We start from the raw sequence: 24,670 nt of genomic DNA, 5'->3' as shown, positions 1-24,670 counted from the left end.
AAATTAAAAAAAATTATAAATTTGAAGACAATTTTGCATTTTGTGGCATATCATGACGTCTAGGAGTTTTTTCAATATTTTATTTGTTTTCAGCACACCAAAATACATGGAAATTAGATGAAAATTAGATGAAAATATTCAAACAGCTTTTTAGGCGCAGGCCTGTGAAAAGCCTTCTGTTACCCTAAAAGAATTTTATATATATATATATATATATATATATATATATATAGGGGGGCTTAATAAATAATCTCTACAATTATAAAATAATTATATCTCAAATATAATATAAAGTACTAGGGGATCTATATATGTATATATATAAAATTATTTTAGGGTAATAGAAGGCTTTTATAATCGAAATTTAATTTTATTTAATTATCATCCGTCTGGTGGTGGCAATCTGTTTCTACCACTAGATGGCACATGAGAATGGTATTGAGATGTATTGCAGCTTTTAATAATTGATTTTGTATATACATTTGCAAGAAAAAGTATTTGAACCCCTTGGGATTACGTGGAGTTTTGCATGAATTGGGCATAAAATGTGCTCTGAACGTCATCTAAGTCACAACAATAGAAGAACACAGTCTGCTGAACATAATACTACACAAACATTAGATGTTGCCATGGTTAATTGCACATAACATGTAAACATTCACAGTGCAGGGAGGAAAAAGTATGTGAACCTTTGGACTTAATAACTGGTTGACCCTCCTTTGGCAGCAATAACCTCAACCAAACGTTTCCTGTAGTTGCAGATCAGACCTGCACAACGATCTGGAGTAATTTTGGACCACTCCTCTTCACAAAACTGTTTCAGTGTAGCAATATTCTTGGGATGTCTGGTGTGAGTCGCTCTCTTAAGGTCATGCCACAGCATTTCAATCGGGTCGAGGTCAGGACTCTGACTGGGCCAATCCAGAAGGCGTATTCTGTGCTGTTGCAGCCATTGTTTTGTTGAATTACTTGTATGCTTTGGGTCATTGTCCTGTTGCATCACCCATCCTCTGCGGAGCTTCAGTTGGCGGACAGATGGTCGTACGTTTTCCTGCAAAATGTTTTGATAAACTCTGGAATTCATTTTCCCATCAATTACAACAATCCGTCCAGGCCCTGAGGCAGCAAAGCAGCCCCAAACCATGATGCTCCCTCCGCCATGTTTTACAGTGGGGATGAGGTTTTGATGTTGGTGTGCTGGGCCTTTTTTGCTCCACACATAGTGTTGTGTGTTCTTCCCAAACAACTCAATCTTGGCTTCATCTGTCCACAGTATATTTTGCCAGTAGTGCTGTGGAACATCCAGGTGCTCTTTTGCAAACTTCAAACGTGCTGCAAGATTCTTTTTGGACAGCAATGGCTTCCTCCGTGGTGTCCTCCCATGTACTCCATTCTTGTTTAATGTTTTCCTTATTGTAGATGTGTCATCAAAAATGTTAGCATGTGCAACAGATTTCTGTAGGTCTTTAGCTGACACTCTGGGATTCTTCTTTACCTCATGCAGCATTCTGCGCTGTGCTCTTGCAGTCATTTTTACAGGACGACCACACCTAGGGAGAGTAGCAACAGTGCTAAACTTTCTCCATTTGTAGGCAGTCTGTCTTACCATGGACACATGAACATCAAGGTTTTTGGAGATGCTTTTGTAACCCTTTCCAGCTTCATGCAAGTCAACAATTCTTGATCGTAGGTCTTCTGAGAGCTCTTTTCTGCGAGGCATGGTTCACATCAGACAGTGATTCTTGAAACCAGTAAACCCAAAACAGGTGTGTGCTTTTAAGGGCAGGACAGCTGTCAGCAACACATCCAATATCATCACACTGATTGGAGTCAAGGTTGGCTCACTCCTGGCTCCAATTAGCTCTGGGAGAAGTCATTAAGCTAGGGCCTCAAATACTTTTTTCTCCGTGCACTGTGAATGTTTACATGTTATGTGCAATTAAACCATGGCAACATCTAATGTTTGTGTAGTATTATGTTCAGCAGACTGTGTTCTTCTATTGTTGTGACTTAGATGACGTTCAGAGCACATTTTATGCCCAATTCATGCAAAACTCCATGTAATCCCAAGGGGTTCACATACTTTTTCTTGCAACTGTATTCTTGAGATTCAGTTTACTATTGTATAGAATAACGATATGGAGATTAGGAAGGTATGAATTTAGCAATATATTAGTATGTCCTGCCTTAAGATGCCTGTCAGGGCTCCCGGGTATGACCAGAGGTGTGTGACTGACACAGGGAAACGCAGACTTCAGATATGTTATAAACAATATAATTTATTAACACTAACCATACAACATAAACGCAGTGCAATACTATAACATAACACAGTGCAAACAAACCAACCAACCACCCACAGATGACAGTACATACAATGCAAGCGTCGTCAGGCAGGCCGGGTCAATATCAGTCGGGCTGGTAGGTACAGGGGGAGCAAGCGGAGAATGGTCGGGGTCACAGGCCAGGTTCAGCAGGTAGCGGGCAGCGTGGTACAGAGGGTCAGGCAGAGGAGAATGGTCAGACAAGCCAGGGATCAGAGCAGGGTCAGCAGAGAATCAGACAGGAACACAGAGCAGGAACAGGATACAGGGCCCAAGAGAAACACAACACCAAGGCAGAGTCTGCAGGTCTGAATGTCCCTTAAATACACCAGTATAATTAGTTCCAGGTGTTTGACTGGCTGCAAGGTTGAGTCTCTGATTGCTGGGAGCACCCGCTGGCCAGCCCTGGTACTGCAGCTCATAAGGCAGCTGAGTCCCACTATTGCTGGCCAGTCCATTCCTGACAGTACCCCCCCCCCCCTCAAGGAGCGGCCTCAGGACGCTCCAAACAGTCCTAGCTGGGCAAAATGTTCCACCGCCCGGGTCTGGTAACTGGCGGGATATCAAAGACTGGCACACCGGGCAGGACTCCGGGCAGCGGCACACCGGGCAGAGGCACATCGGGCAGGACTACGGGCAGAGGCACACCGGGCAGAGGCACATCGGGCTGGACTCTGGGCAGGGGCACATCGGGCTGGACTCCGGGCAGGGGCACATCGGGCTGGACTCCGGGCAGGGGCACATCGGGCTGGACTCCGGGCAGGGGCACATCGGGCTGGACTCCGGGCAGGGGCACATCGGGCTGGACTCCGGGCAGGGGCACACCGGGCAGGACTCCGGGCAGAGGCACACCGGGCTGGACTCCGGGCAGAGGCACATCGGGCTGGACTCCGGGCAGAGGCACATCGGGCTGGACTCCGGGCAGAGGCACATCGGGCTGGACTCCGGGCAGAGGCACATCGGGCAGAGGCACATCGGGCAGAGGCACATCGGGCAGGACTCCGGCCAGAGGCACATCGGGCCGGACTCCGGGCAGAGGCACATCGGATTACCAGGCGAAGCAGCAGGCAGCGGGCCACCAGGCGGAGCAGCAGGCAGCGGGCCACCAGGCGGAGCAGCAGGCAGCGGGCCACCAGGCGGAGCAGCAGGCAGCGGGCCACCAGGCGGAGCAGCAGGCAGCGGGCCACCAGGCGGAGCAGCAGGCAGCGGGCCACCAGGCGGAGCAGCAGGCACCGGGCCCCCGGGCGGGGCAACAGGCACCGGGCCCCCAGGCGGGGCGGCGGGCGCCGGGCCCCCAGGCGGGGCGGCGGGCGTCGGGCCCCCAGGCGGGGCGGCGGGCGTCGGGCCCCCAGGCAACAGGCGTCGGGCCCCCAGGCGGGGCGACAGGCATCGGGCCCCCAGGCGGAGCGGCGGGCGCCGGGCCCCCAGGCGGGGCGACAGGCATCGGGCCCCCAGGCGGGGCGACAGGCATCGGGCCCCCAGGCGGGGCGACAGGCATCGGGCCCCCAGGCGGAGCGGCGGGTGCCGGACCCCCAGGCGGAGCGGCGGGTGCCGGACCCCCAGGCGGAGCGACAGGTCTCGGGCCCTCAGGCGGAGCGGCGGGCGCCGGACCCCCAGGCGGAGCGACAGGTCTCGGGCCCTCAGGCGGAGCAGCAGGCAGCGGGCCACCAGGCGGAGCAGCAGGCAGCGGGCCACCAGGCGGAGCAGCAGGCAGCGGGCCACCAGGCGGAGCAGCAGGCAGCGGGCCCCCGGGCGGAGCAGCAGGCAGCGGGCCCCCGGGCGGGGCGGCGGGCCCCCGGGCGGGGCGGCGGGCGCCGGGCCCCCAGGCCGGGCGGCGGGCGCCGGGCCCCCAGGCAACAGGCGTCGGGCCCCCAGGCGGGGCGACAGGCATTGGGCCCCCAGGCGGAGCGGCGGGCGCCGGGCCCCCAGGAGGGGCGACAGACATCGGGCCCCCAGGCGGGGCGACAGGCATCGGGCCCCCAGGCGGGGCGACAGGCATCGGGCCCCCAGGCGGGGCGACAGGCGCCGGACCCCCAGGCGGAGCGTCAGGTCTCGGGCCCTGAGGCGGAGCGGCGGGCGCCGGACCCCCAGGCGGAGCGACAGGTCTCGGGCCCTCAGGCGGAGCGGCGGGCGCCGGACCCCCAGGCGGAGCGACAGGTCTCGGGCCCTCAGGCGGAGCGGCGGGCGCCGGACCCCCAGGCGGAGCGACAGGTCTCGGGCCCTCAGGCGGAGCGGCGGGCGCCGGACCCCCAGGCGGAGCGACAGGTCTCGGGCCCTCAGGCGGAGCGACAGGTCTCAGGCCCCCAGGCGGAGCGGCGGGCGCCGGACCCCCAGGCGGAGCGGCGGGCGCCGGACCCCCAGGCGGAGCGGCGGGCACCGAGTCACCAGGCACGACAGTGGGCTCCGAGTCAACTGGCATGACCGCTGGCACTGGGTCAGACATTGGATCGTCTGGCTGGACAGCGGGCATCGGGTCACCAGGCATCAGGTCATTTGGCTCCACAGCGGGCACCGCGTCATCTGGCAAGGCAGTGGGCTCCGAGTCAACTGGTATGACCGCGGGCACTGAGTCAGACATTGGATCGTCTGGCTGGACAGCGGGCATCGGGTCACCAGGCATCAAGTCATTTGGCTCGACAGCGAGCACCGCGTCATCTGGCAAGGCAGTGGACTCCGAGTCAACTGGCATGACCGCGGGCACTGGGGCAGACATTGAATCGTCTGGCTGGACAGCGGGCATCGGGTCACCAGGCATCAGGTCATTTGGCTCGACAACGGGCACCGCGTCATCTGGCAAGGCAGTGGGCTCCGAGTCAACAGGCACGACAGTGGGCACCGGGTCATCAGGTACCGGATTGTCTGGCTCGACAGCGGGCATCGGGTCACCAGGTATGACAGCGGGCACTGGGTCACCAGGCATCAGGTCATTTGGCTCGACAGCGGGCACCGCTTCATCTGGCAAGGCAGTGGGCTCCGAGTCAACTGGTATGACCGCGGGCACTGGGTCAGACATTGGATCGGCTGACTGGACAGCGGGCATCGGGTCACCAGGCATCAGGTCATTTGGCTCGACAGCGGGCACCGCGTCATCTGGCAAGGCAGTGGGCTCCGAGTCAACAGGCACGACAGTGGGCACCGGGTCATCAGGTACTGGATTGTCTGGCTCGACAGCGGGCATCGGGTCACCAGGTATGACAGCGGGCACTGGGTCACCAGGCATCAGGTCATTTGGCTCGCCAGCGGGCACCGCGTCATCTGGCAAGGCAGTGGGCACCGAGTCACCAGGTACGACAGCGGGCTCTGAGTCAATTGGCACGACGGCGGGCACCGGATCAGGTACCGGATCATCTGTATCAACAGCGGGCATCGAGTCAACTGGCCTAATAGGATCGTCAGGCTGGATCAGTTCATCATGCTGGGTAGAGGCATCAGGCTGAATGCCGGCGTCCGGCTGAGTAGAGGCTTCAGGCCGAGTAGAGGCTTCAGGCCGAGTAGAGGCTTCAGGCCGAGTAGAGGCTTCAGGCCGAGTAGAGGCTTCAGGCCGAGTAGAGGATTCAGGCCGAGTAGAGGATTCAGGCCGAGTAGAGGATTCAGGCCGAGTAGAGGCTTCAGGCCGAGTAGAGGCTTCAGGCTGAACCACGGAAGGCAGGTTCTCCGGTTTGGATACTGGCAGGATGGTATTGGTTGGAAAGAATTTTCGCTTTTTTCTGGTTTTAACTACTGGAGCACTGCAAGTAAACGCAGGTCTGCAAACGAATGGAGCAGCTGGAGACAGAGAAGAACTGGAGGATGGAACAGGAGAGGGAGCAGTTGCTACAGAGGGCTTTTTTACAGGGTTAAAGGCAGGATAGGTGCAGCGAGTGGGAACAGGGTACTGACATGCGGTAGATAGCAGGGCAGGAGGAGCTGTTGGGAATGCAGGAATAGAGTTTTGAGGAAATAGATTAGAAGCAGGACTGGGTCTTTGTAAGCTGACTGAGGCTGGGTGCAACAAGTCTGACCATGTCTGCAGTATGGGTTGAACAAAGCTGAGCTTACACAAAGCCTGTCTGGTCAATGACTGCACTGCGTTTATACAATCTCTTAGTGTCTGTGGTGAACATGTGGAATAACGCTCCAGAAAGTAACCCACATCATCCTCTAATAACCATACCAGGGACTCTACCTGGTCTGCACTAAATGGTGGCAAAAATTCATCCCTGCATTCGGGGGTACCAGATGAAACCAACTCAGCACAAACCTCAATCAATGGCTGCACCTCAGAGAACTCTGTGCCCTGATCTACTAGAACATGAGCGAGCCGTATACATTCTAGCAGTTCATCCCGGGGATACTCCTTCAGAGTTTGATAAGCATACTCCCTGTCATCAAACACTAGCAGATATAAATACGCAACCTCATCCAGATCCATCCTTCCCATCAACAAACCAAGATGGCTTCCCTGTGCAGCCACTTCTGGTCAGGATTGGCCTTGGTGTAATGTCAGGGCTCCCGGGTATGACCAGAGGTGTGTGACTGACACAGGGAAACGCAGACTTCAGATATGTGATAAACAATATAATTTATTAACACTAACCATACAACATAAACGCAGTGCAATACTATAACATAACACAGTGCAAACAAACCAACCACCCACCCACAGATGACAGTACATACAATGCAAGCGTCGTCAGGCAGGCCGGGTCAATATCAGTCGGGCAGGTAGGTACAGGGGGAGCAAGCGGAGAATGGTCGGGGTCACAGGCCAGGTTCAGCAGGTAGCGGGCAGCGTGGTACAGAGGGTCAGGCAGAGGAGAATGGTCAGACAAGCCAGGTATCAGAGCAGGGTCAGCAGAGAATCAGACAGGAACACAGAGCAGGAACAGGATACAGGGCCCAAGAGAAACACAACACCAAGGCAGAGTCTGCAGGTCTGAATGTCCCTTAAATACACCAGTATAATTAGTTCCAGGTGTTTGACTGGCTGCAAGGTTGAGTCTCTGATTGCTGGGAGCACCCGCTGGCCAGCCCTGGTACTGCAGCTCATAAGGCAGCTGAGTCCCACTATTGCTGGCCAGTCCATTCCTGACAATGCCGTTTCCGTGCAGGAGGGATCATAATACAACGTGGGCTAGTTAGTAAACGGCTATATAAGCTGGGCTGCCCCACTCCAAGATGGCGTTTTTGGTGCATAAAGAAGGGAGGAAGGAGAGTATAAAGCTGGCCGCCAGTCTGACGACCACACCCCTTTTGAAAAAGTTGGAAGTGATGAAACGCGCCAAGAGACGTGACGTAAGTGACATCATTGCTTACTACGTGTGAAATCTGTGAATGATCACAGAGGTCACATGGTACAAGGCTATTCACAACAGCCTTGTACCATGTGACAAGCTGTGACCAATCACAGCTCACTCAGTAGTTCTCAATGGCTGCAAGAATGCAGACAGAGAGAAGGAGAAATGATTGCTTTTACATCCTTTATTGGTGTAAAAGAAATCAGTGTAAAAAAAAAAATCTTCATCACCCCCCACAAGTAGTACAGTGTCACCATGGTGACACTGTACTGCTAGGGTGACAGTATGTAAAAAAAAAAAATAATAAATAAAAAATAATATAAAATAATGTAAAAAAAAAGTTTAAAATTATAATTTTTGGTTATAAACTCATTTGGGTTATTTTTTTTTACTAAAATTATAACAGAATACATTTTGGCCAAGATTTTTGATGAAATACTATTTATTTGCAAAATTTTATAAGAAAAACACTTTTTTAAATTTTTGGACATTGTAATTTACATAGCAAAAAAAATAAAAACCCCAGTGGTGAATAAATACCACCAAAATAAAGCTTTATCTGTCTCAAAAAAATGCTAAAAAATTCATATGGGTACAGTGTTGCATGACCGCGCAATTGTCATTCAAAGTGTGATAGCGCTGAAAGCTGAAAATTGGCCTGGACAGGAAGGGGGTGAAAGTGTCCGGACTGGAAGTGGTTAATGACCTTTGACCAGAAAGGGGAGAGCACAGGGCATGTCCCCCATGTGCAGGACGTCTCCCGGGCAGTGCAGACTCTATACTGTCATGGATGATATTGGTAATCAGGACAGACAGATGAGGAATCTCCATCTTCTCCATCTCCTGGTCCATACACTCTGCTATTTTATACGTCCACAGAGCTGTGAGAGGCGGAGTCACCCCGCTCGTGTCTCCTCCCCCCTCCCCAGGAGGTCTCCGCACGGGGTACATGCCATTTCTCATGTGGCTCCTCCCAGTCAGTGGAATGCTCCTCCCCCTGTGCCGCCTCCTCCTACTCACATCACTTCCCCCGGACTCCCGGTTTCCTCTCATTCTCGCTCGGCTGTTTGTCTTCGCCGGTATCATGCAGCTGTCGGAATGGCGGAGGTCGGTGTTGCTGGCGTCCGGCGTTGTGGTTCTGTGTGTCGGGGCGGCGCTGGTGTGTGCGGAGTCCGGACTGGGCCGGGGTAATGTACACCTCATGGATCCATAGTACGGGGAGGGGGGGTGTATACATTGATGTTCACCCAGTTGTGTCATTGGGGGCTTCTCAGAGGCCTGAGAGGCTTAGTCATAGGAGGGGGTTACTGAAGGGACCCCGGGGATTGGGAGCTCAGCTGGGGGGGACCCTGGGGACTGTGAGGGGTCTCAGCTGGGGCGACCACTAGGGGTCTCAACCGGGGCGACCACGGGGACTGAGAGGGGTCTCAGCTGGGGTGACTGCAGGGACTGTGAGGGGTCTGAGCTCGGGGGGAGGGGGACCCCGGGAACTGTGAGGGGTCTCAGCCAGGGGGACCGCGGGGACCGCGAGGGGTCTGAGCCGGTTCGACCGCGAGGGGTCTGAGCCGGGTCGACCGCGAGGGGTCTGAGCCGGGTCGACCGCGCGGACTGTGAGGGGTCTGAGCTCGGGGGGGACCGCGAGGGGTCTCAGCGGGGTCGACCGTGAGGGTTCTCAGCTGGGTCGACCGCGGGGGACTGTGAGGGGTGTCAGCGAATTTCAGGATTCAGGATATTAAGGGGTTCAGTTGAGGGGACTTTGAGGTTGGGGAGCTCAACTGAGGGGGGCTTTGTGGCTCGATTTGAGTTGGGGGGGGGGGGGGAGCTTTTTTTGACCCTCTGAGGGTTTACTGTTGTTAGTAGTGGTGCACCAAAATGAAAATTCTGGACTGAAACCGAACATTCACGGTGCTCTTGGGGCAAAAACTGAAATTGACGGTTCTACATTTTTTTGATCTATATCCAGTAACATTTATTGACAGTATGCATGTGATGCACAACAATTTCACCTTTTGACAAAAAATATTAAATGCACATTATTTTGCAGGTAAAAAAATGTGCATTTACTATTTTGTGTTGCAGGAGCCTGGAAAGCATTGCAGCAGCGATCAGCAAATTGCTGGCGCCATGCAGGTCTCCTGCAGATCTGTCAGTGTGTCTGCTGTGCCCATACATCCCCTACAAGCAAGCCGATACACTCTGACAGGAACAATCAATTGACTATCTCAGTGCCATGGTAATTCATGGAGAACTACAAGCTGATAGCTGCTTGGACTTCTAGTTTTCTCATTCACAGAATACATTTTATTTTTTTTATTTTTAAATTTCAGCAACTTGCGGGAGAAGACAATCCCCTACTAGCTGTCGGAGCGGGGGCCAGTCCTTTGATAACATGTTACACCCTGAATATGGGTATAACATGTGGCATGTTATGAAAGGTGAACTTATCCTTAACCTCTTCACGCCGGCCGAACGCAAATGTGCGTCCTCCCGGTGTCTGGGACTAGACGCACATTTGCGTTTTATTAAAAAAAGAACATATTTGTTGAGAGTGCCGCCCTTTGTGCTCCCAGCACACATGTTTAGTACTCACGGAAAGGTCCCAATCTCCTCTATCGATCGGGATCTTTCTTGATCATGTGACCGCCTTGACGTTGTGTCACGGTGGTCACATGACCCTAAACCCCACCCCGCCTCCCGGCTTCTGAAACCCTTAAAGGCGCCGGTGTGAAGGGGTTAAAACAAACACAAATCAGTATTATAAGAACTTCTTCTTTTTTTTTTTTTTATCGGCAAAATGCCAATAACCTTATTTTCAGGCAATAATTTTCGGCGGCAGATATATCGATGTACCACTAGTTAATAGCAACCTAAATGCAGCCAGCAGACGCAAATTTTTGCAAACAGCGCAAGCAGGATGCCTATGGAAGCAGGAGCTTCTTTGGTGTGTTTGCTGTATGTGGGGCTGTCCTACGCCTGTAGCATTAGAACAATGCTTTGTGAATGGGGCCTTATATTACATTGGTCTGTGTTTGAAGCGTAGCTGAGAGGACTCTGGGGCTGGAAGGGAATTAGCCGAGGCGACTCTGGGATTGGTTGGGTGCTCAGCTGAAGGGATTCTGGGGCTGGGAGGGGGGCTGAGCTGAGTGGATTATGGGACTGGGGGGGCTGTTCTCACTTTTTTTCATATCCGGTTATAGCAAACTGGCCCATGCTGGAAGTGGTTGTTTTGGAGTTTCAGCTGAGAGGACTCCAGGATTGGAGGGGGGAAAGGAGCTCAGCCGAGGGATTGATGGGGGTGGACCAGCCAAGGGGGCTCTGGGGCTGGGGCCGTTTTATTGCAAAGTGGCCAATGCTTTTTCAAACACAAAACTCAGATTCTCACATATAGAAGTTGAACTTGATGGACCTGTGTCTTTTGTCCCCATTATCTATTTATGTAATTATGGGTTTTTTTTCCAACAGGGTTTGGAGATCACATTCACTGGAGAACTCTAGAAGATGGGATGCAGGAGGCTGCTAGCAAGTAATGTCCTTTATTGACTCTGTATGCTGTACATGGTGTACAAGCCTCACAAACTTTCTTTTGCAGTTCCTTAAAGTGACACTAAACCATAACCCTATTTTTCCAAAAATAACCCATACACACCCACTACTCAATAGATCTGTAATGTATTTTTCATGAAATTGTTACTTCCCGCCTGCTTGTAATGTCCTCTGAGTTCCTGAACCTCGCGCTTTCCCTCATTTCTATGTGTTTGGAATGAGTAGTGGATGTTAGTTGGGGTTGTGTACACTGCACTTTGCACACTACAAATCCCATAGTCCATCTTGGAAGCAAGAAAGAAATGGTTGCTACGTTCCCACATACAATGGGACCATGTAGAATTAATTAATTGTAGTCACCATCTAACGGGAAGTTGGATCACAACGGCAATAGCAAAAGTAATTTGGAGACTTGGAGGAGGCTAAAAGTGGACTTTTTCAGTTACAATCACATGCTTGAATAGAATTTTTTTTTTGTTTTTTTTCCATACACATCTTTTTCACACAAATGTTAAAATCGGCATTTCTGGCTAAAAAATTACTTAAAACCTCCAGAACATTCTTATTTTCAGAACTTATACGCTTGTAGAATAAAAACATGATAGTTTTTTTTAGTCAAATGATATTTGCGCAACTGTTTATTAAATCTATATTTGAAGAAAAATAAAAACACAAACATTAATTTTATTGCACACAAACCAAATTTAATTCATTTTTTCTTTTTTTTTACAAAATAGATGAGGCAGTGTCAGGTAAAGAGATACCAAATATGCCAAGCCTGAAAATGCATGTGGCCACAAAATGGTGAAACGTTGCGCTGGCCTAAATTAATAGGCGGTGGTCTAAATGCATTTATGGCTCACCGCCATAGAGTAAACTGTAAATGAGGGCCCTAGAATTATTTTTCCCACTTCCACCTTTTAATTGCAGTACAATTCAATTAAAGTTGGAATCCCTCCAAAGCCTGGACCATCTCAGTATCAGATCACCTTCTCAATATGGATCACAGGAATGCAGAATTAAGTGTACTCATGTGACTCACAGGAGAAGTAGGGCCAAGAGAGCTTTGGCCCTACTTCCATTAAGTTCTGTAGGTTTTCCACATAGTGGTTATCTTTGTACGACAGTGCAGTCAGCATCATTGATTTTCAGTCACTGTAAGTTGATTCAGATTTGGACTGAGGTAAAAAGTGTGGTAAATTACAATGGTCAGGCTGCATCACTAAGCAAGGATCCTGGTATGCGCATGTATAAGGGAGCTTTTAGGTACAAAAAAAGTTGTTTATTTAATCACTTGTCTACCATGGTGCATTTATAAACGGCCCGATCGACACGTGGTTAAAGCAAGCTCACTGCTGCTGCGTTAATAGCCAGCAAAGGACTTCCAATAAGTGATCCAGGTGGCTCCTGGAAATACTGTATACTTTTTGGGGGAATTTACAGTAATTTTTAGCAAGCAATGCAGATGTTAACATGTGCAAAAAAAAGACTATTGACATTAAAGAAGAACTCCAGGTAAGAAATACGATTTCAAAATCTGTTAGATGCAGGGAGGTTTATGCCACCTCTTGGAGCATTTTTTTTTTTTTTTTTACTGTTTCCTGTTTACTCTGATGCTCCCAACTACAGATGCACTTGCAGCTGCCCTGCCTGCCCCTCCTTTCCCTTTGCCCAGCACTTTGCGCTTTGTGAACCCATTGACAAAATCCAGAGCTTTCTTTGAATGGGCAGGGAGAGGAAGGTAGGGCAGAGAAGCTACTGTGTAGGAGAGCTTTATTTCTCCTATGAGCGCTGGAATATACTGAAAACTATCAAAATACAATTAATAATACTCGTGAGCCAAAATGTGATACTCCCCTTAACGTGATAAATAAATAACTAGAATCATATATAGCTAATGGTGCATCAACACTTTACACAATACTCATTATCTGTGCAAAAACATAAACATAAATCATTATATGTATCTACATATACATATACGTGCCGCGCTCCATAATAAACTCAACTCATATACTAGTGATAATTCAAATAATAACGTGAACAAAATTACTGTGCTTCAAACCAGTGCAACATGTAGTGCATTTCAAAATAATGTTCATCCAATATTTAAAACAGTTTTATAAAAAGTCCTCTTTGTGCTTCAATAATATTTCAGTGACAAGTGAGGTGTATTGTGCCACACTCCCCGTGCTCTATAGATAGGTGTGCGCTCACCTCCTTGTTAGCCAGACAAGCTGGCTAAACACACTTTTTGTGCTGTCAGGACAAGGTGGGAATCTTCACTTTATATGCGTGTTTCCATCCATATTGTGGATTGCCTTATTTCTGCCACCAGAGGTCTCCCTCCTTCCACACTTTAGCCTCAATAGGTTTCTTTAAGGATGGTTAAGATGATATTTCCTCCTCCCAGTAAACCATGTAAAAAAGAGCCACAGATAGTGCCTTATCCTTTGTGAGGCTTAGCCTATTTATTAGTAAGTAAAATCGCCACTCACATTATATACAGCAGTGCTGTGTTCAGCTGATATGTGCCCAGATCCTGTGTTTGTAAGTGCCGCTCGTCCACCGCGGCGTCGTGACGTCAGAGCCCCTCCCCTACGCGTTACGCCACAGGGTCAGGTGGCTTCATCAGGGGGAAAACAGAAACAGTAATTTTGTTCACGTTATTATTTGAATTATCACTAGTATATGAGTTGTTGAGTTTATTATGGAGCGCGGCACGTATATGTAGATACATATAATGATTTATACTGAAAACTATACTGTTGGCTTCTTCCAGGTTCCTGTTATTCTTTTTTAGCTATTGTTCAGCCTTTTATGATGGACCTATCTCTATTTTTGGCATTTTACAGATGTTGGGAATGGCCCAGTAGTGTGCACTGCACTGTACATGCAGTGTGGTAGTATCCCATAAGAAGACATCTTTAGTTACTTGATTTCAAATTTATGTTTTGAAGTTCGGCAGATGGCATAAAGTTGGCCTTTTGTTAAAGACTTTGGTGTTTCTGCCTGCTTGTAGGAAGACTTATTGTTGCACCTATGCATAGATCAGGGTTGCATATATCCATGTCGGTGGGACAGTTGTCATTTTTTTGGTTACATTGTCAGCTTGTCACCTGGTGTTTGAGCCACTTCCCACCAGGAATATTGCATTCCTGTGCGATTTGCATGCAGTTGTGTGGTGCGATTTCAGCCCATTCACTTTACATGGGCCGTAATTGCACTGCTCCGCACCAAACGTAGTACATGCACCAATTTTGGAAACTTGTTGCAACTGGACCGCATGGTACTTTTTGCACCATGAAATCTGGTACTGACAAATGCATTACGTTTTGTGACCTGCATTTGAGGTGTTATTAACTTATTATTGAAATCTGCTGCAGATTGCAGATGCAGTGCATTTTGAATGGGGTCCACGAAACTCTGATTTCCCCACATTGAGTTATGGGGTGAACTGTCCCTTACATATACCCAAGCAAGCTTTGCTACTACGGTTTAGATCCAGTTATTATAGGTCCTGGCAAGCAGCCAAGTAAGATGCCTCTGCTTAAGGCAGGCAATAGACGGGCCTTTGGCCGATAAACGAAAAATCAGTCGGCCCTGTTGCCGATGCTGCCACCCATGTCCGTGAAAAACGGCCGACGGGCTGGCCCCACTAATGGCGTGAATATCAGCCGAATTTTCGTCCGCACAAAAATTCAGCTGATAAACGACCCATCTATGACCTGCATACCAGTCACTTCCAGTTTGCTAAACAAAAAGAAAAGTGTAGTATTTATTTATTTTTTTTTCTCTTTTCAGTGGCCTGCCGATAATGCTCCTAATTCATAAGACATGGTGTGGAGCCTGCAAAGGTAATAGAGTTAAGAATTCTCCTTGCAAATACTTCATTATCGTATTTTTTTTTTTTTTTTTTTTTTTTTTTTTTTTTTTAATTGTTTGCATACCTTGGGCATACATAGCAAGCCCAAGAAACCTAATGAAAGTACACAGGGCAAATGTAATACACCCTGTCCCTCAGCTACCGATGTTCGCACCAACTGTTGCTGAGTATTACAAAGCTTTCAGAGATACAATGTAAGATTGTTACATTGTATTAACTTTGTTCAGTTCAAGAAAACTCAATCCTCAAAAATGTACAACTTTGTTATCCTAGGTACCGGCGCACACTACTGCAACTCAGCAGTGTGAATGGAGCCAACATCTTATTTTTTTAGTAAGTTTGGCATCGTGTCTTAGCGGACAGCTTTGCTGCCAATTGCGAGGCAGTGACTTAGTGTTGTCAGTCTATAACCTAAGTGTTGCTACTGGCAGGATCTCCATGTAAGAAATTTTGCAACAGATGTTTTAAATAAATCATTGCTCAAATTGTATACGGTGAGGCATAATGCCAAACATACCAAAGATAACTTTTAATGAAACGATTTTTTTTCCTTTTTTGTTTTTTTTTTCGTTTTCCTCCATAGCTTTACTTGTCCAGAAAGCATGCAATATGTTGATTTATGAGATTGATGATGAGCCATGCGGAAAGCTCGCTGTACCCTTTGAGACCTTAAAAAAAAAAAAAAAAAAAAAAAAAAAATTGCAGTAGCTATGTTAGTGTGGATAGTGCTCGAATTCTTCACCAAAAATATTGTTCTTTATATATCTGATATCCCTGCTGATGTGCCTCTAAATCATTAATCTTTTATGTTTCTTTCATGCAGCTCTGAAACCAAAGTTTGCAGAGTCCAAGGAGATATCTGAACTCTGTCACAACTTTGTGATGGTGAATGTGGAGGTGAGAGACCAGCTGCTGCTTGTTGAGATCCCTTGGTTGGTTGAAGCTGACCTGTGGCAGATTTCTTAAAAAAAAATGAAAGCCCAATTGTATTTTCACTTAAAAGTAATTGGATACATTTATTCAGGAATATACAACTATTTATGCCTTCTGTTTATAAGGCTCCTTATTAAACTCCAGAACCAGTATAAGAACCTCTCCCTGGGCAGTAGGCTGCAGATAAGACTTCTGTTGTGTGTGTGGCTAGCATTCTCAACAAACCACAATGGAACACAGGGATGAAAAACACATCAAATTTATTTAGGCATAGAAACCAGGAAGTAAGTGAAGGAATGCAAAATATATCTGCAGGGAAATATCAGCGGGAGGAGCTTCTAGTCCTCTGCTTCCATTCACGTGTCATTTATCTGCAGTGTATATGCCCACATATGTGACTATATTCACGTGGACTGCTCAGATAAGAAACACGAGTAAATGAACAGCTTAGAAGGAAACTGAAACATGGTCAGTTGAGTTGACACCAGCTGGTCTACACAATCCTACACTGCAGCAGGGACACGGACAAGAAGGGAGGGACAGAGGACATCAGGATCAACCAGGTATTCTGCAGAACACAGAAAACTAATCCCATAGTGACTGAGTATGAACAGCATGTAATGCTGACTGAATGTCCTGACAGGTTTTAATGTTGTTCTATTGCCACTTTAAGCTGGCCATACTCTAGTATAGAGTTTTTTTGTTTAAAAAGGTTTGTCTTAAGTGATGCATAGATGGATCGAATCTCGCCTGGTTCAGCAGGGATTGGCTGAGTTTCATTCCTTCTATGGGCAGGCTGGGCTGTACTGAAGTAAGTCAATCAATCAAGTTCAGTACAGCCAGCCTGTCAGATTTGTTTTTCATGCAATCACTGCCGTCGACTATAGCCACCAGCATTGATCATTGCCTTCTGCTGGCAGGAAAGGCTGCTCGCTGGCAGAACACGATAGCACAGCGGTAGGGATTATCCATTAACCACTTTCCTACTGCCAACGCCACATTGCAATCTTTGGTGCATTTTAATGCTTAATTTCTCTGTGGATCCGTGCCCTGAAACATATACAGAAATGCGCTCGCCACCCAATGAATTGATACCAGAGTCTACCATAGGAGACTGCCGCTGGCACTTATAGGCCTGCACACGCACACTACTGCCAATGTCTGCTAGTTAACGTACCAGCATGTCTTTGTAGTGTGGGAGGAAACCCCCCACAAACATAGGGAGAACATGCAAACTCCATGCTGACAGTGCCCTTCTATAGTATTGTGGATGTTTGTGCTGTAATGTTATAATTTATTCTTTACAATATTGGAGTTAGGTGGGGGTTATGTTAACCCGGTAACATCAGCCATATTCATATACGTGGCAGCTCGGTGGCGGCCTTTAATGCCAAGCTGCCACATGTATTTGTACAGCTGGTGTACATTGTTTTGGTGTGAGTGTGCTCCCCTGTGCCCCCTAACATGGTGACTAAGCAATCTCCAACAGCACCTAGCAAATGTTTATAATCGGGGGACAGACTTCTGATCGCTTGATCACTGTGACAGCCAATCACAGTCATCACATGATCCTGAAGCTGGTGTTAAGAACCAAATAAAGGGCCAGCTCCTGCTGGCTGCAAATGGTTGAGTTGTGTTTAAGGATTTTATTTAAGAAGAAAAAAAAAATCTATGTATCAACATATTATTTTTTTTATTGAAATTTCATAGGTTTGAGGAGCTGAAAGTGAACAATGTACAGGATTTTTAACTCCGTCCCGCCAACCGCACGCATATTTGCGGCCTCACAGAAGTGGGTCTTTATCTGTGGGGCTACATGTAAGCATATGTCTTTGTGCTGGGAGCACGCCATACAGCCTGATCCCAGCAGAGACCGGGCTCTCACCCAGGCCAGTTAGAGGCTATCACCGCGATCAGGTGCTGTGAGCCTACCCCTGTTTACTTCCTTTTCTGAATGAAGGCAAATATACATTGTATCTTTCTCTTCTGGTGGGAGAGGAAGACCTAAAATAAATAAGTAAATAAAAAAAAAACTATATCAAGGTTTGCCAGATTGTGTTGGGGTCATGGCTGGGGGTTAAAGACCACAGTCAGTATGTTTTAGGTAAAATTTTTAAAGGAAAAAAAATGTTTAAATTAGTATCTGTGTTTTTAGGCAGGATAAAAAAAAATGCAAAACACGTTTTGTTTCTGGGCTTTACTACGCATACAAACAACTAACATACACATATGTGGTATTGCTGCAATTGTCTGGAGCAGCAGAATTTATTTTGGGTTGCTCTTTGGAGGTAAATTATGGTAATCGTAAGAAATATACAGCTAAATTTGTAAAAAAATAAATACATTTTTTACTATTTTGGGCCAGTTTTCTTTCGGTAATAGAAAAAAAAAGTCAGGACATATCCATTACTATTCACCCCCAAAAGAGAGCCCAATTTGTCCTGAAAAAAACAAGTTATAATCCATAACTTTTTACATTTTTATAAATAAATTTTCTACTTTTTTTATTTTTTATTATTATTATTATTATTATTATTATTAATAATAATAATAATTTATTTTTTTTAGTGATCACATTCCCTCTGTTCTCAGCTGCATAAGAGCTGGAGAAGGAGAAACAGCAGTACACTAATATTCCCAGTAAAAGGCTCTGCAGGGGGGCGTGTCAGTACAAGTCTGATCATTGGGGGAGAGCAGGCTGAGTTCCCAGCACAGCGAGAAAACTGACCGCAATGTGCTTATTGTGGTCAGTTTTTAATCGGAAAGCAGAGGGACTGGCAGGAACACCATGGATTTCACACAAAGGAATCCATACTAAAAAACAGCATACTTTTTCTTGCAAGTCCATGGTATAGCAGGCACCTATCAGGAATATGAAATTAATTTTATATTTTACTTAATTTTTGGCATAAATTGCTTGGCTCCTGAAGTTGATGTACACAATCTACTTCACCAGCTGTATTATTCCTAAAACGAACATTCTGGCCTTGAACAAACACCTAGTAGGGTTTGTTCGGCCATAAATCTTGTTAATGTAACAACACTTTTGCTAGGATTGGTAATGATTGTGTTTGACAGATTGGCTTGGTGACTATTACTGTTTTCTTAGTTGGTTTTATACTGGAGTCTGTATTTTCCTGGTATATGTGTGGGCTTCATTTTAATGATCTTATTTTGCTCAGCAGAAACAGAACATAAATTTGGCTTCTTAATATTTTTTTTGTCCTCAATTACTGCTGTAGGAAATGTTTTAACTTTTTTTTTTTTTTTAAAATAGATGTTCCTGTATTTAAAAAAACAAAACAAAAATCAAATGCAGTTAGTACGAGTTGCATGTGACTGTTGAAATTCCAGGTGCAGCCGAGTGTATACTCGGAGAGGGTCGACCAGAAATGGGGGCTAATTTAAGCTAGGCATAGACAGAGCGATTTTTCTTTCTTGCAACCATAGGTCAGTGTGGTTAGGGAGGAGGGTGTCCTTGCTGGGAGAACACTGCTAGCGGCTATAATAATCGCATGTCAAATCTGATAGGCTGGTTGTACCCACGTCAATCGCTCAACTTGGGTACATTCAGCTTGCCCATACATGGTTCAAATCTTGGTCAGTCCCTGCTGAACCAGACAAAATTCGAACGGTCTATGGCCAGCTTTAGACTGTGCTGCAGTGCATGTGTTTACAAAGGGCATGTTGACATAAGGAAAGAGTAGAGGGATGTGCTCATCAGTCTGCTGCTTCTTTACTATCCAGTCACAGGATAGGGCAGAAGGGTGACCACCTTTTATATTGCTTTACTGCAGTTGAAAAGTCTTGACCGTAACCCCCCCTACTAAATCAGATCTTTAAGCTCTGCAAACCACAAAGCTAATACTCCCTGCTGTTCAAAGAGCTCTACCTCTGACTCAGTAGGGTCGTATAGAGAGAATGCTGCTTCCCAACAGAAAGCAAACGTACTACTCTGCGGCATGCTGGCAGGGGACAGGCTTTTCTAAATTGGGTTGTGGCTTTTTTGGAGGAAAAAATACCCCTAAGACTTTGCGCACATAAGCTCAATTCACGAAGATTTAACACCAGTGTAAGACCTTCTATTTTTAGTCAAGTGACTAATTTTCATATCTCGTCAGACTCCACTGAGAATAAGTAACACTTGAAAATAAGGATACTTATTCTCGCATACTAGCTCTGTAAATTGAGCCTTTTTTATGTTGATGCTCCTGGGACATTTTTAACTAAATAAAGTGATTCTAAAAGCATAATTTAGAAGAAAAAATAAAACAAAAAATACCTATTGCGTCATACCTACCTGCTCAGTACATTGGTTTTGCACAGAACAGCCCCGATCCTCCTCCTTCTCTGTCCCCCTGCCAGCACTCCTGGCCCCTCCCTCCTGTCTGTTGCCCCCATAGCAAGCAGCTTGCTATGGGGGCACCTGCTCCTGAGTCACTGCTCCAGGTGCCCATTCACACACGGAGCTGCATCCCAGCCCTGCCCCCCTCTCTTCTCATTGGCTCACTGGCTGTGATTGACAGCAGCGGGAGCCAATTGTTCCCGCCGCTGTCTCAGCCAATGAGAGGGAGTCCCGGGATAGCCGATACTCCAGTACACATCGCTGGATCAAGAGAGGGCTTAGGTGAGTATTAGGGTGGCTGGGGTGGATGCTGCACAGAGAAGGTTTTATGCATGAAGGTCAAAAACCTTTAGACTTTACAACCACTTTAAGCTGAAATTTCAGTTGGGCTTTAAATCCTATTCAATTTACTTTATAATTTTTTTTTTTTTTGCATTACTGTTTGATATAAAAATTATTGGTGTACTGTAGATCATGCTGGCCAACTCCTGATAATTATTGATTGTGTTTTTCTTCTCCTAGGATGAGGAGGAACCAAAAGATGATGTGTATAGCCCTGATGGTGGCTACATCCCAAGAATTCTATTCCTGGGTAATTTGCATTGATTACAGCTTCTAGAGGCACAGTATATGGGTTGCATTAAATTAAAGTTACACTCCAACCTTGTAATGCCTATAGGGAACACATTTTACCTGCTGATGGATTAATTGTTTTATCAATGCATTGTTTTCATACACTATTGCCCTCCCCTCCAGAGGATTTAGCCCCCCCCCCCCTTCCTGACCAGGCCATTTTTTGCATTACGGCGCTGCTTTACTTTAACTGACAATTGTGCAGTCATGCAATGCTGCGCCCAAATGAAATTTTTTTTTTTTTTTTTTTTTTTTTTTTCTACCCACAAATAGAGCTTTCATTCATTGCTATTTGGTCGTCTGTGCGGTTTTTTGGGGGGTTTTTTTTGCGCTATACAAAAAGAAAAGACAACTTTGAGTAAAAAACAATATTTTTTACTTTTTGCTATTAAACATGCCCAGTAAAAAAAAATTTAAGAATCAGATTTCAGTGATGCCAATACCGTGATCAGTGCTAATAAAAAGCACTGACACTGTACTAATGGCACTGGGCAGGAAGGGGATAACATGTGGGGCAATCAAAGGGTTAACTTTGTGCTGCCTTACTGTAAGCTATGTGTGTGCTTTCAACTGTACGTGCACTGCTTTGTATGGCTCTGCTATGCAGAGCCATACAAAGCAGTGTGCAGGAGCTGACGGGAGAGAACTGTTTTGTTTACATACAGTTCTCTCCCCCGTCGGTAATACTCAGCAGCCTGGACCTGATGATTGACAGCTGAGGCCACAAGTAGCGGCGCAGGTAGGGTGTGTGCTCCCCCTAACCGGAAATGCAAAATCACGTATATATACATGATTTTGCACACCCCTGCCGCCTTGTAGCAGTATATCTGGTATAGGGCGGTGGGAAGGCGGTTAATCCAGATGAAACTGGCTCTAAGGAAGTTGTGTGCTTTATGTAGGACACCACTGTTGCAACTGACACCCCCTGAAGCACAGAAGGTGTGTCTTTTGATGGTAACTAGGTCTTATGAGAACCTGGGCTTCAGATTCAGAATGCCTGCTATAATGCCATTTGAAGAAAATTTGGGGGGGAAGTAGGGAAGGGAAGAAAATTTGGAAAGCAGCAGTGTTTTCCACGAAGCATGTGGAACGACAACAGGTCTGCGTATGCTGACATTTTCTGGAATCGTAAAGGAGGAAGTAGTTTGGGATTTAGAGACTTACAGGTTACCCTTCAAGGGCAAAGTAATAGCCTCTTTAATGTAAAATGAGTGAACTTGACTTCAGCACAGTTTTAGTCATATTTTTTTTTCTCCCACTCTAATTTCCTATCCTGTGTGGGATATCCATCCACAGTATGCACAATTCAGGCCAATATTTCTAAACTTAAGTAAACCAATGCTATCCCCCTATACTGACCACAGTTCCATTGTAATGCCACCTCTGCCCTTCCTTGAGAAACTTCCAAGAGGTAGCGTGGAGTGTTGTTGGTTTATGTCTACGGAAGAACTGCTGAATAATTTCACCCTCCCTGAGACTGTTTCCCTATGCAAAGTGCTGATGGCTGTGATTAGCTTGGCAACCTGTGACAGTGCTTCCCCCCTCCCTCATATCTGTAGTCTTGCTGTGTCTCTACACTTAGCTGTTCTTCACACTTTCATATTTTGGCTTCTGCCTTTTTGTTTCTCCATTATGTATAGTCATGTATGACAGTGACAGCTAAAACTTGCATGTTTCTAGCACATCAAGAAAATATGAACATGACCTGTCTGCAGTTGGTTGCACTCATTGCATTAAATGCTATTACCAGTGGTCCTGCAGCATGCATGTGCAATATGCTATTTTGCAAAGTATGTAAATGCCACTTATTGCTGTTGAAATGCCTTGCATTGCAATTGGTCAAACAAATGAACTATCTGAGCTACATTATGTGTAAAAGTGTGTGTGTGTGTATATGTATGTGTGTGTGTATATGTATGTGTGTGTGTGTGTGTGTGTGTGTGTGTATATATATATATATATATATATATATATATATATATATATATATATATATATATATATATATATATATATATATATATATATATATAAATAAATAATGTAACGGGGTTAGCTCGGCAGCGGGTGTGTGTGACCCCCTGGATGGGTGCACAACACAAAAAGACAGGCACAGCACAACAGTGGAGGTGAAAACAAACAGGTGCAATTTATTTACAATATTTACAGAAAAATGGTAAACCAAAAAGAAACATCAAAATAAATCCTGGCCAACTTGGCTACTTACTGCAACAACAGCTTTCCCTAGCTACCCACTAGGTACAGCCTGCTGCTAATACTTGGAGGCTAGCCACACAGGCTTTGGTCTCTCTGCACACAGATAAGATGTCAGCTCCCCAGTCAGTTCAGACACAGATCTGGTTCCAGGTTGGAGCCACTCCCTAAGCACTCTGGGAAGTTTTATACAGGTCTTAATGAGCCCACTACCTTCAGCTGGGCTCATTACCTCAGTGCTGAAGGACTCAGCACTTCCTTCTAGTGGGACAAATCCCCATAAAGCCTGAACCTCGGACAAATGTATCGTCCATTCAGGACGCAACCAGGTGATTTCACCTGCCTACTGTCACTATATATATATATATATATATATATATATATATATATATATATATATATATATATATATATATATATATATATATAATTTTTTTTTTATTACTGTAACAACATATTATAGTCATAGGACTTTATGTGGACATATTGTCAGTTCACATGCTAAAAAAAACTGAGTATCATCAAAACATTTTAAAATTCCATTTAAAACATCCAAAAATATTTTAAAAAATACTCTCCACTTAGCGGCTCACAACCTGTATGGATTCCAAACATTACTGACACTTTTTGGAAATTCTTCTTCAAGAGCACATCAATAAGCAGAATCAATATATTAGAACCCATTCTGGATCTTTTCAGGAGGATCAGATTAACTGGAACTTAAAACATGAACAGGTTTCCTAATTGGGTGCATCCAAAAAGCCAAGATGGAACCACTGCCCTCCAGATCTAGACTAACCCCCTCCCCCCACCAAATGCAAAACTTCCATGTTCAGAAAATGCACCATATGCACATGTGGGGGTAAACACAGATGCCAAAGTGCATCAGCTTTTAAACATGTACAAGAACATATAGCCGTTTATTTCTATGACCGGCAATACCCAGCACCTGCAGTGGAAATTTTACACTCGAGCTCGTTTGTGCCTGTGAATGTAGCCTCAGGCTGCACAGACTCTTGAAACAGGTGGTGATTGTTGCTTGCCACCATGGTTATCATTTCTCTTGCTCTTTCTTGTAACTGGTTGACAGGCCAACTAGACTCCTTTTTGATAGGTAAGACAACCAAGCAAACAATAGGAGGGCTGGTAGGATATCTGTTCATCTCCAAATAAATGGTTGTCAATAGGCAACTTACAAATCTTTGAAGAGTGGTCGGCTCACTCCATTGAATACCTAGGCACAAAAAATTCAGCGAATTTGAACAATATCGTGCTCAATTTTAAATCTTCTTTGTCAACCCTGTCGGCTGACCTAGCGAAATGGGATTCCTTGGCCTTGTCTTGGTTCGGCTGTGCAATGTGTTAAAGATGAATGTGATGCCTAGACTTCTAGATCTACTACAAGCCTTGCCTATTAGAACACCTTAAACATTTTTTTGTACGGTGCGATCTACCTTCATTGAATTTATCTGGCATGGTAAACATTCTTGCCTTGGCAGGGCCTTAATGCTGGGGT

The 24,670-nt window shown here is 46.2% G+C and overlaps 1 protein-coding gene across 1 annotated transcript in view; it reads left to right on the top strand.

Annotated features, from left to right (window-relative positions):
* The first annotated feature begins 8,605 nt into the window (after positions 1–8,605).
* TXNDC12 (thioredoxin domain containing 12) overlaps positions 8,606–24,670 on the top strand; it is a 30,102-nt gene continuing 14,037 nt past the window's right edge. The window contains exons 1-5 of the mRNA XM_089684482.1: positions 8,606–8,787; positions 11,063–11,123; positions 14,948–15,000; positions 15,853–15,926; positions 20,830–20,899. Of these exons, the coding sequence (XP_089540608.1) occupies positions 8,685–8,787; positions 11,063–11,123; positions 14,948–15,000; positions 15,853–15,926; positions 20,830–20,899 (361 nt within the window). The 5' untranslated portion in view covers positions 8,606–8,684. The remainder of the gene's footprint in view (positions 8,788–11,062; positions 11,124–14,947; positions 15,001–15,852; positions 15,927–20,829; positions 20,900–24,670) is intronic.

Source organism: Staurois parvus, unplaced genomic scaffold (genome assembly GCF_062004578.1).
Source record: "Staurois parvus isolate SC_StPar_1 unplaced genomic scaffold, SC_StPar_1.0 ptg000347l, whole genome shotgun sequence".
Taxonomy (NCBI): Eukaryota; Metazoa; Chordata; class Amphibia; order Anura; family Ranidae; genus Staurois; species Staurois parvus.
This window is presented reverse-complemented; position numbering and strand designations above follow the sequence as displayed.